At 42.0% G+C, this 19,658-nt stretch overlaps 1 protein-coding gene across 5 annotated transcripts in view; it reads left to right on the top strand.

The window, feature by feature from the left end:
- Positions 1-19,658, top strand: part of mycbp2 (MYC binding protein 2) — a 239,038-nt gene that overhangs the window by 38,813 nt on the left and 180,567 nt on the right. For all 5 annotated transcript variants that reach the window (XM_035773118.2, XM_035773117.2, XM_035773116.2 and 2 more), the window contains exons 6-9: positions 574-816; positions 3,678-3,749; positions 12,225-12,324; positions 13,051-13,124. In XM_035773118.2, the coding sequence (XP_035629011.1) occupies positions 574-816; positions 3,678-3,749; positions 12,225-12,324; positions 13,051-13,124 (489 nt within the window). The remainder of the gene's footprint in view (positions 1-573; positions 817-3,677; positions 3,750-12,224; positions 12,325-13,050; positions 13,125-19,658) is intronic.

Below are 19,658 nucleotides of genomic sequence, written 5' to 3'. Positions count from 1 at the left end.
TTTGGGACCAGTTGGATTGGAGGGTGAGGGTTAGGGCAATTCCCCCCAGAAATGTCCGGAAACTTGCAGGGGCCTTGGTGGAGGAGTGGGCTAACATCTCACAGCAAGAACTGGCAAATATGGTGCAGTCCATGAGAAGGAGACCCACTGCAGTACTTAATGCAGCTGGTGGCCACACCAGATACTGACTGTTACTTTTGGTTTTGACCCTCCTGTTTGTTCAGGGACACATTATTCCATTTCTGTTTAGTCACATGTCTGTGGAACTTTCTTTTTTTGCTGACTTTAGTTGAATTGATTGAAACACATAGGATGTGTGAATATATGGAAAAATACACGTTTAACAACGCAGACCAATCGATTGGTCGAAAGAACAGACGACTCTTGGTCGACCAATATATATTTTTTGGGGGAGACAACCCTAAAATAGTCGCACTCTGGAGCCCCGATTTCAAACCAGACCTTTCTACAAAACACTCCACACTTAAAGCAGCCAAAATGATCCTTTCATTTTCTCTTCTAGTTCATTTCCATGAATTCTTAATCTTTATTCTTCCCTCATCTTCGTCCCAGGTGCCGACCATTCTGAACGCGCTACAGAGGAGCGTGCAGGCCGTGCTGGTGGGCAAGATCCAGATCCAAGATTGGTTCGGCAACGGCATCAAGCGGGCGGCACTGATGAACAAGTGGGTACTGAAGGAGGTGACCGTCAATGAGGATGAGCGCTGCCTGCTGCAGACCGACGGCTCTTTCCTCTACCTGCTCTGCAAGGATGGCCTCTACAAAGTGGGCTCCGGCTACAGTGGCACCGTCAGGGTAGGTAGGGTGGGATGACATGTTGGTGTCTACTTGAGTGCTTTTTTTCAAGTGTGATTTATTACACTCATATAGCAGTCAATACAAACTAATCCATGAGCATACAAGATACACATGACGTCAAGCAAAGAGGCACGCCTTGAAATACATCCACATGTACACCTCCAATTGACTCAAATGATGTCAATGACCCTATCAGAAGCTTCTAAAGCCATGAAATAATTTTCCAAGCTGTTTAAAGGCACGGTCAACTTAATGTATGTAAACTTCTGACCCACTGGAATTGGTACAGTGAATTATAAGTGAAATAATCTGTCTGTAAACAATTGTTGGAAAAATGACTTGTGTCATGCACAAAATAGATGTCCTAACCGACTTGCCAAAACTAGTAGTTGAAAAATAAATGTATGTAAACTTCCGACTTCAACTGTGACCCTGCTCCTCACCTAACCCCAAACTGTGTGTATATTATTTGTGTGTGTGTTAATCAATAATGTACTGCGGTCTTAAAGCTACTCATTAATCAATGAGCAGAAATATGGCATTGGTGACCTCCTTTACCGTTCAGTTCTAGACTTTTATGTTTATTCTGTTTATTATGGCTACTGGTGTTCCTGCTTGTCACTGTGATTCGGTCAGGGGTTCCAGGACTGAAAGTATTACACAAAAAGTAAATTGCAATTTATTGTCGAATGAGCGGTTGTTCATGTTCAAAGTATAAGAATTTCCATGAGTGTAGTGTTTTTATGGGGTCCACCCACTTCTTGAGCTGGCCCCACCCCTTTCCTTTGTCGACCAAGCCGTCATATTGGCTTTGCCCACTAGGGACTTTTCAGTGTATCATGTCAGTAACCAATGAATAACTAGTCTGTGTGTGTAGTTCTGTGATTGATTAGTTAGTTAGTAAATCAATAATTAAGCTAATTTGAATATTGATGATTTATGATGCTAGGTATCGTGCTGATATCCAAGGGTTTGCAAAGCTCAGGAATGAGACTGATGTAATAATACATTAATAGAAGACTGTAATTGATATGATAATAAAATACCTGAAGAGTTACATTTGGGAAATTGCAACTCTATAAACATTTTCCCGTGGTGCCCCGACTTCCTAGTTAATTACAATTCTGTGATTAATTTAATGATTACACACAGAGAATTTATTTGATAATATAAGTTCCCCAAGCACACAGTGGCCTCTTCTTAAATGGAATAATTTTTAACCATCAATACTCTTCCTAGAGCTGGCCGCCCGGCCAAACTGAGCAATCGGGGGAGAAGGGCCTTGCAGGGAGGTGAGGAAGAACCCGAAGGTCCCTTTGACAGAGCTCCAGAGTTCCTCTGTATAGATGGGAGAACCTTCCAGAAGGACAACCATCCCTGCTGCTCTCCACCAATCAGGCCTTTTATTGAAGTGGCCAGATGGAAGCCACTCCTCAGTAAAAGGCACATGACAGCCCACTTGGAGTTTGCCAAAAGGCACTTAAAGGACTCTCAGAACATGAGACATGAGTCGATGGTCTGATGAAACCAAGATCGAACTGTTTGGCCTGAATTCCAAGTGTCACATCTGGAGGAAACCTGGCACCATCCTTACGGTGAAACATGTTTGTGGCAGTATCATGCTGTGGGGATGTTTTTCAGCGGCAGGGACTGGGAGACTGGTCATGATTGAGGGAACGATGAATGGAGCAAAGTACAGAGATCCTTAATGAAAACCTGCTCAAGAGTTCTCATGATCTCAACTGGGGCGAAGGTTCACGTTCCAACAAGACAACGACCCTAAGCACACAGTCAAGACAACGCAGGAGTGGCTTCGGGACAAGTCTCTGAATGTCCTTGAGTGACCCAGCCAGAGCCGAACCCCATTGAACATCTCTGAAGAGACCTGAAAATAGCTGTGCAGCGACGGTCCCCATCCAACCTGACAGAGCTTGAGAGGATCTGCAGAGAAGAATGGGAGAAGCTCCCCAAATACATGTGTGTCAAGCTTGTAGCGTCATATGCAAGAAGACTCTAGGCTGTAATCGCTGGCAGAGATGCTTCAATAATTTACTGAGCAAAGGCTCTGAATACTATTTTTATTTTTAATTTAAAAAAAAAAGTGTTTGCTTTGTCATTATGGGGTATTGTGTGTAGATTGATGGGGGGAAAATGATTTAATACATTTTAGAATAATACTGTGATCGACTACATTCTATCACAGTGCCATCCGTTTTGTCACCAAAGCCCCATATACCACCCACCACTGCGACCTGTATGCTCTAGTCGGCTGGCCCTCGCTTCATATTCGTCACCAGACCCACTGGCTCCAGGTCATAAGTCTTTGCTAGGTAAAGCTCCACCTTATCTCAGCTCACTCGTCACGATAACACCCACCCCTAGCATGCGCTGGTCATCCCCAAAGCCAACACCTACTTTGGCTGCCTTTCCTTCCAGTTTTCTGCTGCCAATGACGGAACAAATTGCAAAAATCGCTGAAGTTCGAGACACTTTAAACAGTTACTTCACTTCTATGGCTTATTTATTGCCTTACCACCTCATGCAATTTGCACACACTGTATATAGACTTTCTTTTTTTCTATTGTGTTATTGACTGTATGTTTTGTTTATTCCATGTGTAACTCAGTTTGTGCCGCACTGCTTTGCTTTATCTTGGTCAGGTCGCAGTTGTAAATGAGAACTTGTTCTCAACTAGCCTACCTGGTTAAATAAAGGTGAAAAAAAATGTAACGTAAAACGTCAAGGAGTCGGAATACTTTCCGAATTAACTGTACATATCGAATCATCTGGAAAGGGAAACATTTGGCTATTCGTTTGGGATTGCACTCTAACATTGGATCAGTGTGTGTGTATTCCAGGGCCATGTGTATAATTCCACATCATGCTTCAGGAATCGGATGGAGAAGAGATCATGGTTGGGCTTCGCTCAGGTAATTTAACTTCAATTTTTGTGTTAATCTTAATTTTGATTCCACATGACGAAAACATTAAAGACTATAGGGAACTTGGAATTCTATTTCATCACTAGTTATGGTTGTCTTATAGTCGTACAATGCTGTTGGCTGACTGCATAGATTTGTATCACCCCCTATTTGACCCAATAAGCATGGTTGCTGATCTGTATGCAGTAAATGCTTAAGTTGATAACGATTCTGCTCCTACTGAATCCCTTTAGGGGTTAGGAAGGAATAGGTTTTTACCCCCAAAATTACATTTATTGATGAGGCACTGTTTGTTTCTATGGAGTTCCTGCAGATCCAACTTCTGGATCTCTTTTCCCAACAGCTTAAGGTCTGAAATATTTGCTTGTGCGGGATTGTCTACTTTACGCCTCTTTACTCGTTCGGCAGCTCAGAGAACAGGCGACTCTGGTGAATGGTGCCCGTTTCGTAAAGTTAGATCAGATCTGAATCTATGTCGGCAAGATCACATAATTATAGTATTCTACATACAGATGCAGGATGTTAATTTGACCAGTATTGTCGCAGCAAAATAATCCTGCAATATCAGGATTTGAACATTTAGTTCCTAATGTTGCTTGATCGGTGGTTAGGCTATTACCTGGCCATAATTTGAAAAGTGTAATACTGTTTATATAACCATGTGTTAGTGCAGGCTTTCTGTCAATTAATGTAAATCACAACACTCATCTGAATTCCCTGCAGCGCAGGACATTTCTCAGAAACAACAGTGTTGCCAAATTAAGATCCTACATCTGCAACAGAACTGAATATAATAGCGTAGTGTAGCGTTACGGAAAGACTAATTTCTTATGAGGATGATTGTGCAAATGGTCGCTTTTGTCTCCGGTGGCCATAACTCAACAGGGTACACTACGAGGCAAAACATATCCTACAGTTTAACATCATCTGCTCTAAAATTCCCTCACTGTACTTCATTCAAAACACTGGGATCCACCTAAATAATTTGCATTCCTTGATCCTTTCTCGGCATTATAAGGCTGCGTTGAGACAATGACTTATCAATGACCCAGGCCCAGCTCATCTAATCCCTACCATTGTGGCGCTGAGTTGTCATAATGCTTCAGCAAATGTACATTATCCCAGGGGCGTTTGAAGACACAATGTAAGTAACCTCATTTATGTCCCTCTTACTGCCCTGAATGCCTCTGCTGACCCTACAGCTGTTGTATGCTGTAGTCATATGCCTATGAATCTGAGTTATACTGTTAGCACTGGGGTGGTGTGCCCAAGCAGGAAGTCCAGTGTGCAGATCACCCTGCACTAACATAAATAACCCAAGCATCTCTACCTCTGCTAAGCTTCCCAGTAAAGCAAGAAAAACATTCAAGCATCCCAGAAAAGTGTCAAAAATATCACACGTTTACCAATGTAGCTTAACAGATGATTTTTTCGGACACTCTCTGAAAGTAACTACGATAGTACCTTTGATACAGTGGTAGCAATACATGGTTATAAGATCAACATAAAATACAGAAATGTCAAAGGTGTAGGTTTGGCTGTTTTATATTCAGAACCACATTCTTGTAATGCTGTCATCTGCCTCACCTAAAGCCCATTCTGGTGGGAAGCTGCTATAGACCACCAAGTGCTAACAGTAAGTATCTGGATCACTTGTGAAATGCTTGATTAATGTACACTACCGTTCAAAAATTTGGGATCACTTAGAAATGTCCTTGTTTTTGAAAGAAAAGCACATTTCTTGTCCATTAAAATAACACCACATTTATCATAAATACAGTATAGATATGGTTAATGTTGTAAATGACTATGGTAGCTGGAAAAGGCAGATTTTTAATGGAATATCTACATAGGAGTATAGAGGCCCATTATCAACAACCATCACTCCTGTGTTCCAATGGTACGTTGTTAGCTAATCCAAGTTTATCATTTTAAAAAGTGAATTGATAATTAGAAAACCCGTTTGCAGGTATGTTAGCACAGCTGAAAACTGTTCTGATTTAAAGAAGCAATAAAACTGCCCTTGAGACCAGTTGAGTTTCTGGAGCATCAACAATTGTGGGTTCGATTACAGGCTCAACATGGCAAGAAACAAATAACTTTCTCCTGAAACTCGTCAGTCTATTCTTGTTCTGACAAATGAAAGCTATTCCATGCAAGAAATTGCCAAGAAACTGAAGATCTCGTACAACACTGTGTACTACTCCTTTCACAGAACAGTGCAAAATGGCTCTAAACCGAATAGAAAGAGTGGGAGGCCCCGGTGCACAACTGAGCATTAGTGTCTAGTTTGAGTAACAGATGCCTCACAAGTCCTCAACTGGCAGCTTCAATAAATAGTACCTGCAAAACACCAGTCTCAATGTCAACAGTGAAGAGGTGACAGTTGAGGCGTCTGTTTAATCCCAGAAGCCGACCCAAGACGACGGCACCGCAGAAGGGGCAGAAGGCACGGCCTCCTGGTCAGGCTCTGTGGACGTGCACATCGCCCACCGCTCCCGAGTGTACTACTTGCCAATATCCAGTCTCTTGACATCTAGGTAGACGAAGTTCGAGAAAGGGTTGCTTTCCAGAGAGACATCAGAGATTGCAACATTCTTTGTTTCATGGAAACAAAGATATTTTGTCGGAATGATTTCAGCCACCGGGCTTCTCCATGCATTGAGCCGACAGAGATTAACACCTCTCTGGGAAGAAGGGTGGGAGTGTATGCTTCATGATGTATTCGACTCATGGCATAATCATAACAACATACAGGAACTCAAGTCCTTCTGCTCACCCGAACTAGAATTCCTCACAATCAAATGCCGGCCATATTACCTTCCAAGTGAATTCTCGTTAGTTATCGTCACAGCTGTGTACGCTCACCCTCAAGCAGACACCAAGATGGCCCTAAAGGTACTTCACTGGACTCTATGTATACTGGAAACCATATATCCTGAGGCTGCATTTATTGTAGCTGGGGATTTTAACAAAGTAAATCTGAGAATAAGGCTACCTAAATTCTATCAGACTATTGATTACACTACGCCTGGGGATAATCCACTCGACCACTGCTACTCTAACTTCCACGATGCATACAAAGCCCCCCACACTTTGGCAAATCCGACCACGACGCCATCTTGCTCCTGCCGTCTTATAAGCAGAAACTCACAGGATGTACCAGTGACTAGAACCAACTGACCAATCAGAATCCACGCTTCAAGATTGTTTTGATCACGCGGACTGGGATATGTTCCAGTCAGCTTCAGAGAACAACATTAACCTATATGCTGACTTGGTGAGTGAATTTATAAGGAAGTGCATTGGATATGTTTTACCTACTGTGTGTATTAAATCCTACCCTAACCAGAAACCGTGGATGGATGGCGGCATTCACGCCAAACTGAAATCGCGATCCACCACATTTAACCATGGAAAGAGGTCTGGGAATATGGCTGAATATAAACAGTGTAGTTATTCCCTCTGCAAGGCAATCAAACAAGCGAAATGCCAGTACAGGTACAAAGTGGAGTCGCAATTCAATTGCTCAGACACAAGACATGTATCAGGGTCTACAGGAAATCATGGACTCCAAGAAAACCAGCCACATCACGCTTCCAGACAAACTAAACACCTTTGCCCGCTTTGAGGATAATACAGTGCCACCCTTGCGTCCCGCTAACAAGAACTGCTCCCCCCCTCTCCTTCTCCGTGGCCGACGTGAATAAAACGTTTAAACGTGTTAACCCTCGCAAGGCTGCCGGCCCAGTTGGAATCCCTACCCACATCCTCAGAGCTTGTGCAGACGAGCTGGCTGGTGTGTTTACAGACATATTCAATTGCTCCCTATCCCAGTCTGCTGTCCCCCCATGCTTCAATGCCAACATTGTTCCTGTACCCAAAAAGGCAAAAAGAACTGAACTATATGACTACCGCCCTGTAGCACTCACTTCTGTCATCATGCTTTGAGAGACTAGTCAAGGATCCACCTTACCGGCCACCCTAGACCCACTTCAGTTTACGTACCGCCCTAACAGATCCACAGACCATGCAATCGCCATCATACTGCCCTATCCCATCTGGACAAGAGGAATACCTATGTAAGAATGCTGTTCATTGACTATAGCTCAGCATTCAACACCATAGTACCCTCCAAGCTCATCAAGCTGGAGGCCCTGGGTCTCAACCCCACCCTGTGCAATTGGGTCCTGGACTTTAACGTGGCCGCCCCCAGGTGGTGAAGGTAGGAAACATCTCCATCTCGCTGACCCTCAATACTGGGGCCCCATAAGGGTTTATGCTCAGCCCCCTCCTGTACTCCCTGTTCACCCACGACTGCATGGCCATGCACGCCTCCAACTCAATCATCAAGTTTGCAGATGACACAACAGGAGTGGGCTTGATTACCAACAGCGACGAGACAGCATACAGGGAGGATGTGAGGGCACTCGGAGTGTGGTGTCAGGAAAACAACCTCTCACTCAACGTCAACAAAACAAAGGAGATTATTGTGGACTTCAGGAAACAGCAGAGGGAGCACCCCCCTATCCACATCGAAGGGACAGCAGTGGAGTAAGTGGAATGTTAATGTTTCTTAGGTTACACATAAACGAAAATCTGAAATGGTCCACCCACACACACACAGTGTGGTGAAGGTGCAATAGTGCCTCTTCAACCTCAGGAGGCTGAAGAAATTTGGCTTGTCACCCAAAACCCTGACTAACTTATACAGATGCACAATCGAGAGCATCCTGTCGGGCTGTATCACAGCCTGGTACGGAAACTGCTCCGCGCTCAACCGCAAAGGCTCTCCAGAGGGTAGTGAGGTCTGCACAACGCGTCACCAGGGGCAAACTACCTGCCCTCCAGGACACCTACACCACCCGATGTTACAGGAAGACCATACAGCTCATCAAGGACAACAACCACCCGAGACACTGTCTGTTCACCCCGCAATCATCCAGAAGGCGAGGTCAGTACAGGTGCATCAAAGCAGGGACCGAGAGACTGAAAAACAGCTTCTATCTCAAGGCCATCAGACTGTTAAACAGCCACCACTAACATTGAGTGGCTGCTGCCAACACACTGACTCAACTCCAGACACTTTAATAATGGTAATTGATGAAAATTGATGTAAAAATATATCACTAGCCATTTTAAACAATGCTACTTAATATAATGTTTACATACCCTACATTACTCATCTCATCTACTGCATCTTTATGTAACACGTATCACTAGCCACTTTAAACTGTGCCACTTTGTTTACATACCCTACATTACTCATCTCATATCTATATACTGTACTCGATACCATCTACTGCATCTTGCCTATGCCGTTCTGTACCATCACTCATTCATATATCTTTATATACATATTCTTCATCCCTTAACACTTGTGTGTGTGTGTGTATAAGGTAGTAGTTTTGGAATTGTTAGTTTAGATTACTCATTGGTTATTACTGCATTGTCGGAACTAGAAGCACAAGCATTTCGCTACACTCGCATTAACATCTGCTAACCATGTGTATGTGACAAATACATTTGATTTGATTTTGATCTTAATCTGACCCAGCTAATAACACAACCCATTCAGTTAAATGTGAAAAATCTAGATAGATCCTCAATATTAGATTTCATTCTCATAATTTAGCAGATTATAAAAAAAGATCAGTCTTTACATGGCTAAAAGAAAAGGAATATAACACATTGTTTACAGGAAACTCACTCTACATCCTTAGATGAAGTTGCATGGAAAAGGGAACGGGGTGAAATAATTTTCTGTCATGGACAAAGGAACTGAATGATATTAATTAACAAAAATGTCGATCTGACATCTAATTGGCATTCACATAACATACATTTTCCACATGGACGGGGATATTGGAAATTTAAAAGTTGACTGTATTACAAAGAAAATATATATATATATATTTTTTACAAAGTTTACTGGAGGACAACTTACGTTTAACTAAGACAAAATAATTTATAACTGAAATTTTCCAGTATAATATAGGTTCAGCAAATCCTCTTATTGTTTGGGATACCTTTTAAATTTACCTTCAGGGGTCATTCAATTAAATAAATAAATAAATATTCATCAATAATCAAAAAGCAGTTTCTGGCTAAAGAGACACGACCAACAAGGGAAATCCATAAACTAATAGTACAGGTAGATAGCAATAAAAACGAAACTACAGAGATACAAAATAAGTTAGAGGAAAAGCAAAAAGAACTTGAGGAACTTATTCAAGAACGATCTAATGTAATCTATTACAAAAATAAAGCAAACTGGATGGAATATGGAGAAAAAGGAACTAAATTCTTCCTGAATCTCCAATACAGATATTACCTTTACGGTTCATGTCATGTTCATGTCCTTTGTTTTACATGTTTTTTTTTTTTGCATTGTTTGCGGTTTTCTTGTCTTTTCCTTTTTTGTCTTTAGTTCATTCTCTTGGTTGATGGTGCATTGGGGGGGAGGTTCTTGGGGGTGGGGAATGGAATTAATTGTATTTTTTTTCTTCTTCTTGGGGGTGACTGTGGGAGGTGTCTCGAATGGTTGAGGGACAGTTATGGGGGATCATGGAGGGTTCGGGTTCACGTTTTTTGGCCTGGTGGTAGATCTGTCCTTTGACCCTGGATGCTTCTTTGTGTCGCTCTGAATGGAAATCTGTTGGATGGCTGGTATGGAGTTGTTGAGCGGCTTCACTGCAAGTATATTGTATGTTTTGGATATTCAATAAAAAAAATGAAACACTTTGATTTTTTTTGTTGTCCAGATACAGTAAACAAATTGACAAGATTTTAAGCACGCTTATAGGAAAGGACATTCAACAAGCAAGGCACTTACACAAATTACTGATGGTTGGCTGCGGGAAATTGATGATAAGAAGATTGTGGGGGCTGGTTTATTAGACTTCAGTGTGACATTATCAATCAATCTGTTGCTGGAAAAATGTATGTGTTATGGCTTTACACCACCTGCTATATTGTGGATCAAGAGTTACGTGTCTAACAGAACAGAGGTTGTTCTTTGTTGGAAGCATCTCCAACAAAATCCAGGGAGAATCAGGAATTCCCCAGGGCAGCTGTCTAGGCCCCTTGCTTTTTCAATCTTTACGAAACAATATGCCTCTGGCCAAGAGTATAGCCTGGCCTTGAGTGTGTCTTTTGTATGCGGATGACTCAACACTATACACGTCAGCTACCACAGCAACTGAAATGACTGCAACACTTAACAAAGAGCTGCAGTTAGTTTCATAATGGGTGGCAAGGAATAAGTTAGTCCTAAATATTTTAAAACTAAAAGCATTGTATTTGGGAAAAATCATTCACTAAACTTCAGCTTAATATTGTAATGCATGTGGTAATTGAGCAAGTTGAGGAGAAACTGCTTGGAGTAACCCTGGATTATAAACTAATGTTCAAAACATAATGATAGAACAGTAGCTAGGATGGGGAGATAATAAAGTGCTGCTCTGGTTTCTTAACAGCACTATCAACAAGGCAGGTCCTACAGGCCCTAGTTTTGACGCACCTAGACTACTGTTCAGTAACACACAAACGCACTAACATACGCACTATACACACACGTAGACATGGATTTTGTGTTGTAGATACGCGGTAGTAGAGTAGGGGCCTGAGGGTACACACTTAATATGTTGTGAAAGCTGTTGTAAGTGTACTGTAATGTTTTTAATAATGTATAACTGCCTTAATTTCGCTGGACCCCTGTAATGGATATCCATAATAAATACACTGTAGGCTACTTCTAAACAACACCGTATAACTCAAGAAGATCTAAACGCATATCCCCATGAAACTGATTGAGATCAAATGGTTGGCATGGAGATGATGCATGCATGTTAAACTGGTGAAACTTGAATTATCACTCACGATTGTCAGAGAGAAGACCACAAATTTGTGTGTACAGCAGGTCTGCACAATTGTCATGTATCCATATCACAAGAGGCTGCAATTGTTTTTTAAACGCCATGAATGTAACATTCAAATGTAAGAGTCCCCTGTGAAAGTCTGACTAACACTTTGATTCCTACCCTGTCACAACTTCTACTGTATCTGGCTTTTTCATTCATTGTCATGCCAAACACCAATCATAGAATCAGAATACACATTTTATTTATATGAATCCAACAAAGTTTTTGATCTAAATCACAAGTAAAATTGCATTTGGAATATTTGTTAAAAAAATTGCAGTCATATTATTTTCCCATATTGTACAGCGTAAAGAAACTCTCGCGCAGTTATTCAGATCTTCATCTCTGGGGAAAAGTGATCCAAGGTGGCGGGACAGGGCAGTTACCTATGAATTTGCAGTCTTGGTCTTGTTTGTATTCCTTTCCAATGTGCTACACATTCTAACTCTAATGGCTGTGTTGCTTTTGTGAGTTGTGACAAATGCAGTCCTAAAAGTGTGTATAAATACAAATATTGATAAATTGATGCTTGTGCACGCAGGGCTGCCTGTTGTACCGGGATATGAGTAACAACCACAGTACATCGGCCATCAAGATCGACCCAGAGACTCTGGAGCATGAGGGAACCATCACTATGCCAGGTACATGATAACACACAGTAACATATCCTTCTTCCCAATAGTGTGTGTTATAATAAACAATGCATTAATTTTTCATGTACCTGTTTTGTAAGCAAGTTTTTATTTTTGTAATCACCTGTTTACTTACTGTTGTCTTGAACCCATGAACCTGGCCTCTGAAAATAAATGTGTTATTTTTTAGATTAACTTGGAAACATTTGATATTTAATGCTCATAAAAAAACTTCTGGCAGCTTTTAAACCTCTCACCCGGTGATTGACAATAGACCAAACCCTTTAGCCAACCAGATCATTAATATACTCTACTCTAAGGCTTGTAACTACAATGTTTTCAATATTCATAATATTTCGATATAATCATAACTAATGCATTCCGCATCCAGAAATCCAGTAATTAAACCTGATTTAAACTAGGAAAGGATTGAAACATAACCAAATGACCACAGGGCAAAGATGCCTACATGGCTTTATAGATTCAATGTGCAGACACTTACACACTTCCTCAGGATATTGAGAACTAAATCTGTCTACCTAGCCCTGTTATTTGTTTTACAGTATGCTATGTTAATATTCATTTCAAAAATCTAAATAAAATGTACCAAATCATGGACGGACAGAGGCCAATGCACTGTGTTTCGGCTGAATTCCTTTGTCAAAAGCATGACAAATTCATCTCCCTATTCTTTGGATATTATAAATTCTCTTTTGAACTGTGTCCTTTTCACAGGCCTACAGACAGACGGCCAGAGCGTAGTCTTCACTGACGGAGAACACATCAACCAAATCACTGCCTGCAAAGACGTGAGTCTCCATTCACACTCAAATTAATCTGCTGCACTGGCGCAAAAAATTATTTTATTTGTATTTATCTTGAGCGAGAGGAGTGGATGGGTACAGACTGAAGCCCCGTGCCTAATGTAGGGGAGAGATTGCTATTATACTATAATGTAGTGTCATTCCTGCCGGACCTGCAGACCCCGATGCACGGTCTGCATTTTTCATGCTGCTTGCGGGATGGGTCGGTCAGACAGTCAACTTTGGGATAAAAATGTTTTTTATTACTCAGATTATTTGTAATCTTTTTGTATTGTATGGATTATCTATTATATTAAAGGCACCTCTTTGTCGCCTTATTCAAACACACTAATAGGTGTGTTTGAAATTCTTACTGCTTCAAGTTCAGTAGCTTACCTCTCGTCTCTTGTTGGGCACGCATGATCAAGTGCGCCATATCTGTGGTCTATAATTAATTGGCATGTAGGCTATAGTATGCATGGGCAGAAAAGCACAAGGCATGTTGTCTTTTCAAGGAAATTAACTTCCCAAATATGATAGTCTATAGCGTAGGCTGCTACATCGACTGGAAATAAATATTGATAACACATTCATCTGTCTTTGCCTGCTAATCATCCTGCTCCTAAAAGTAAAGCAAAACGTAGCTCAAGTGTCTGCTCTCCTGTTCAATTTGGCCCCAACTCTGGCTCTTTCAAACTACATCCAGTCTATTGGCTGATATGGCCCAATAATAGTCTACCGAAAACATAATACAGCCTAATGGGCCACATGAGATTCTCTGGCATTTTAACCTATTTCTTAAGCTATTTATGGAAATGTGTATCTTGCATAGAGCAGCAAAATAGCTGGGACAGGGGCTGCAAAGCTATCTATGTCACATACACCTAAAATAACATTGTGGGAATTTCACATACTGTACTTGTTCCCCTAAATCTATTGTTTAGCTTTTCTACATACAAGACTATTTGTCATTCAGGAGTGATGGTGGCTACTTCTTTCAAATTCACAGGGCAGAATATTCTCGCTCTTGCGCTCTCTCTCACACAAGTATGCCACACACTGTCTAACACCTACTTGCCATGTAAATCACAAACCCTTAGTTATTTAAACAATGTTGAGTCTGGTACGGTGATGCCAGCCACCTTCTCAAGCAGCCAGCCTCACTCAGTGTCACTCTCTCATCTCTCTCAGCTGAGCCCCCCACAGCTTTGTCACAGATGTGTGTTTGTGTGTTTTCTAAACCAGCATGTGACCATTATTCATGGTTAATCCTGCCAGGCAGATGCAGGCCTATAGATGCATGAGTAGTAAGCAGAAATAATGGGGAGGGTGGAGGAAAGGATGTGAAATTCATACATCTGCCTCTGAAGCCTTACGCACATGTATCAGATCAGTCCCTGGATAAAAGTGGGAGGTAGGGTTGTAGATAGCTGAATTTTGTGTACAATGTACATTGTGACGATATTCCACACAGAAACGAAAGACCGGTCATAAGCAATGAAAACGGCTAATGTTCTTCAGCTGTTGGCTTGAGTGGAGCTGTTGGGCAGTTGGCTTGAGTGGAGCTGTTGGGCAGTTGGCTTGAATGGGAGGGTATTGATGTTATGGTCAAGGGAAGCTGTCAGTCTTCGACAGGTTCTAGTCTTTATCAGGGCACCTTGCTGTGTTGGTGCACATTTCCTCTAGTAACAGCTCCAGAGGTATCTAGTCCTCAATGGCCTAAGTGTAGCATCCACCTGGGTGATGCCTTGGCAGCTGAGGCGACAAAGCACACCACACATCAGCCATGGTCCGGAAAAGTCCCTACTATGAGCATTATCAGCCATCCCATCTCTACACACAGTCCTTCTTAATCTATGGATTTTACATGACTGGGCAGGGGTACACCCATTTTTTTTTGTTCCATGGGTGGACTTGAAGGGCATAGGCCCACGCACTTGGCAGCCAGGCCCAGCCAATCAGAATTAGTTTTTCCCCACAAAGTGGCTTTATTACAGACATAAATGCTCCTCAGCTCAAATGATTCTCGCAGGGGTAAGAAGCTGGATGTGGAGGTCTTGGGCTGGCGTGGTTACATGTGGTCTGCGGTTGTGAGAGAGGTTGGACGTACTGCCAAATTCTCAAAAATGACATTGGAGGCAGCTTTTGGTAGAGAAATTATCATTTCATTCTCTGGCAACATCTCTGGTGGACATTCCTGCAGTCAGCATGCCAATTGCACATCTTCTCAATTTGAGACATCTGCGGCATTTTTGTGTGACACAACTGCACATTTTAGTGAACTTTATCCCTAGCACTAGTATCCCTAGCACAAGGTGCACCTGTGTGATTATGATGGTGTTTATTCAGCTTCTCAATATGCCACACCTGTCAGGTGTATGGATTATCTTGGCAAAGGAGAAATGCTAACGAACAGGGATGCAAATAAATGTGTGCACAAAATTTAAAGGAAAAAAGAGGCTTGCTTTTCTCAATGAAGCCTCGGATGCAAGGTGGCCCTGTGATGCCACTTCGTTGTAGACTCAGAAGCGCAACAGATGACAAATTTGGGATGTAAACAGGGCATAACCAAGGGGCCGGGAAAATAACTACCGTGATTTCCGGACTATAAGCCGCTACTTTATTCCCACGCTTTGAACCTCGCGGTTTATACAATGACGCGGCTAATTTATGGATTTTTCCCGCTTTCACAAGATTCATGCCGCCAAATAACTGAGCACCATCACATAATGTGACGTAAATCGAGCGCGCTCAAACTTCCCATCATTCTGATTACGGTAGTCATTTTGTCACCCTCATCATGGCAAAGACACGGAGAAATGCATATGATGCAGCTTTCAAGTTGAAGGCGATCGATCTGGCTGTTGGAAAAGGAAATAGAGCTGCTGCACGGGAGCTTGGCCTTAATGAGTCGATGATAAGACGTTGGAAACAGCAGCGTGAGGAACTGACTCAGTGCAGAAAGACAACAAAAGCTTTCAGAGGGAAGAAAAGCAGATGGCCCAAAGTATTTGCAGCCACTCGACATCAGTGTAAATCGTGCATTTAAGGTGGCGCTCCTTGTTCAGTGGGAGGCTTGGATGACAAGTGGGGAGAAATCCTTCACTAAAACGGGCCACATGCGAAGAGCAACTTATGGTCAAGTCTGCCAGTGGGTCCTGACAGCGTGGAGCATTGTCAAAAAATCCACTATCATCAACGGGTTTCGAAAGGCTGGACTGCTGCGTGTTTGAAGGGGCAGCATGAGCTCAGCGGGGTATTTGCCTCCGGATGAAAGTGACGAGAGCGACAATGAAAACGATCCAACATCGGATGAAGCAATTCTGAGACTATTCAACTTCGACACCGAAGGGAGATGACTTCAGTGGTTTCAGTGCACAGGAGGAGGAAGATGGTGACCAATGACTTTCTTGGTAGGCCACTGTTTCATTTTTGTTACAAGCCGTGTTTCGTTTAAAGGCTGTGTAAAGTTCATTTGTTTCAATGTACCGGTAGGCACCTGCGGCTTATAGACATGTGCGGCTTATTTATGTACAAAATACATATTTTTTTAATAATTCAGTGGGTGCGGTTTATATTCAGGTGCGCTTAATAGTCCAGCAATTACGGTAAGTGCAAAAATAGCATTTTAGGATTGCACAAAAAAAATTGACAGAATAGTTTCTCAAATCATTTTAATTATATCAAACATTGTTGCCAAAGTTGAATGAATATCCTCCCATTATGAACTTTATTTATTTTATATGAAATTAAGCAACTTATTTCCTCATTTAGTTCTCGAGCGAGCGAAGAAAGCTGTTTTGGGGAATTGTCATGACAGCTGTCCATAAAAATGGATAGAGGGTTCCCCTTTGATCTTTGCCATTGATATATTCTGTGATAGCAAAGCCCATAGAGATCATCACTGTCTAGTGACAAGTGTGCCATCTAGCTATTCATCTCTATGCTGGGGTCACACTGGTGGCTGAAAAGATTTTCAATTAAAATAAAATACATTTTTATGAGGCTGTGCAGCAATGTCAATTTCACAGGATGACACATTAGTATAGGCTAAAGGGATTTTCTATTTATAGAAACAAATCTATTCTACCTTTATTTTTCATTAGTCTACCTTTCCTTACTGTAAGGGAATTTCTGACAGTAGACCCTTTGAAAATAATTTCCCCATTCCAGATGATCCATGATCATGAAATGATTAATCAAATTGCCTTGTCTAGGCCTACTCATAATTGTGTATGCCTATTCATATAGATTATACCTTTTCTTTGTATAGAGTCAGGATGTACATTTCTTGATCATTGCGCTGGCACATGGCCACAGTGTGTTCGATTATCAATTGGGACAAATTATTGATTTCAATGGTGCTTAGCCTACATTTCACAAGTGCATGAAATGTTGTTGCGTCGCAGAGGGGCCAGGCTATGGTGTAGCCTTCTCTTATAATTTTTACTTGCAAATATACAAAGGAATTCTGATGTAAATACGTCAGCCTACACCATTTAGGAAAGACGAGCTGTGACCAAGATGTTTCTGATCGGATTGAAGATAAATTTTGAATGAATTAGATTTTTCTAGTAACTAATCCCAAACGCTGTTGGGGATGACACACAGTGCATTCGGAAAGTATTCAGACCTCTTGACTTTTTCCAAATTTTGTTACGTTATAAGCTTATCCTAAAATGGATTAAATAGTTTTTCCCCTCTTCAATCAACACACAATACCTCATAACGACAAAGCAAAAACGGGTTTTTAGATTTTTATGCAAATGTATAAATAAATAAAAATGAATCACATTTACATAAGTATTCAGGCCCATTATTTAGTAATTTGTCACATGTGCCGAATACAACCGGTGTAAACCTTACTCTGAAATGCTTACTAACAAGCCCTTAACCAGCAATGCAGTTGAATAAATTGAGTTAAGAAAATATTTATTAAATAAGCTAAAGTGAACAAAAAATATATATAAAAGTAACACAAAATTACGTAACAATAACAAGTCTGTATATGGGGGTACCGTTACTGAGTAAATGTGCGTTACCGAGTAAATGTGCGGGGGGTACAGGTTAGTAGAGGTCATTTGTAAAGTGACTATGCATAGATAATAAACAGTGAGTAGCAGGGGGTGTCAATGCAAATATTCCGGGTGGCCATTTGATTAATTGTTCAGCAGTCTTATGGCTTGGGGTTAGAAGCTGTTAATTAAAGAGCCTTTTGGTTCTAGACATGGTGCTTTGGTACTGCTTTCCGTGCGGTAGCAGAGAGAACAGTCTGTGAATTGGGTGACTGGAGTCTTTGACAATTTTTTGGGCCTTGCTATGACACCGACTAGTATATAGGTCCTGGATGTCAGGAAGCTTGGCCCCAGTGATGTACCCTCATTAGTGCCTTATGGTCAGATGCCGAGCAGTTTACATACCGGGGGGGTGGGGGTGAGGATGCTCTCAATTGTGCAGCTATAGAACTTTTTGAGGATCTGGGACCCATGTCAAATCTTTTCAGTCTTCTGAGGGGGAAACGGTGTTGTCATGCCCTCTTCAGGACTGTCTTGGTGTGTTTGGACCATGATAGTTCGTTGGTGATGTGGACACTAGACTCGCTCCACTTCAGCTCCGTCGATGTTAAAGGGGGCCTGTTCGGCTCCCATTTTCCTGTAGTTCACGATCCAATCTTTTGTCTTGCTCCCATTGAGGGAGAGGTTGTTGTCCTGGCACCACAGGGAGTTTCTGACGACCTCCCTATAGGCTGTCTTATCATTGTGGGTGATCAGGCCTACCGCCGTTGTGTTGTCAGCAATCTTAATGGCGGTGTTGGAGTCGTGCTTGGCCACGCAGTCTTGGGAGTACCTGAGGGGACTAATCACGCACCCCTGACAGGCCCCATTGTTGAGGATCAGCATGGCAGATGTGTTTTTGCCTGCCCTTACAACCTGGGGACGTCCCATCAGGAAGTCCAGGATCCAGTTGCAGAGGGAGGTGTTTAGTCCCAGGGTCCTTAGCTTAGTGATGAGCTTTGTGGGCACTATGGTTTTGAATGCTGAGCTGTAGTCAATGAATAGCATTCTCACATAGGTGTTCCTTTTGTCCAGGTGGGAAAGGGCAGTGTGGAGTGTGATTGAGATTACGTCATCTGTTGATCGGTTGGGGTGGTATGCAAATTTGAGTGGGTTTCCGGCATGATGGTGTTGTGATCCTTGACCAGCCTTTCAAAGCACTTCATGGCTAACGATGTGAGTGCTACAGGGCGGTAATCATTTAGGCAGGTTACCTTCGCTTTCTTTGGCACAGGGACTATGGTGGTCTGCTTGAAACGTGGGTATTACAGACTCGGTCAGGGAGAGGTTGAAAATGTCAGTGAAGACACGTTCCAGTTGGTTCACGCAGGCTTTGAGTACACGTCCTGGTAATCCATCTGGCTCCACTGCTTTGTGAATGTTGAGCTGTTTAAAGGTCTCACTCACATCGGCTATGGAGAGCATGATCTCACAGTCGTCCGGAACAGCTTGTGCTCTCTTGCATGCTGAAGTATATACTATATAT

The sequence above is a fragment of the Oncorhynchus keta genome, chromosome 7, assembly GCF_023373465.1.
Source record: "Oncorhynchus keta strain PuntledgeMale-10-30-2019 chromosome 7, Oket_V2, whole genome shotgun sequence".
Lineage (NCBI taxonomy): Eukaryota > Metazoa > Chordata > Actinopteri > Salmoniformes > Salmonidae > Oncorhynchus > Oncorhynchus keta.
The sequence above is the reverse complement of the archived record's forward strand: the minus strand, read 5'-3'. Positions and strand labels throughout refer to the sequence as shown.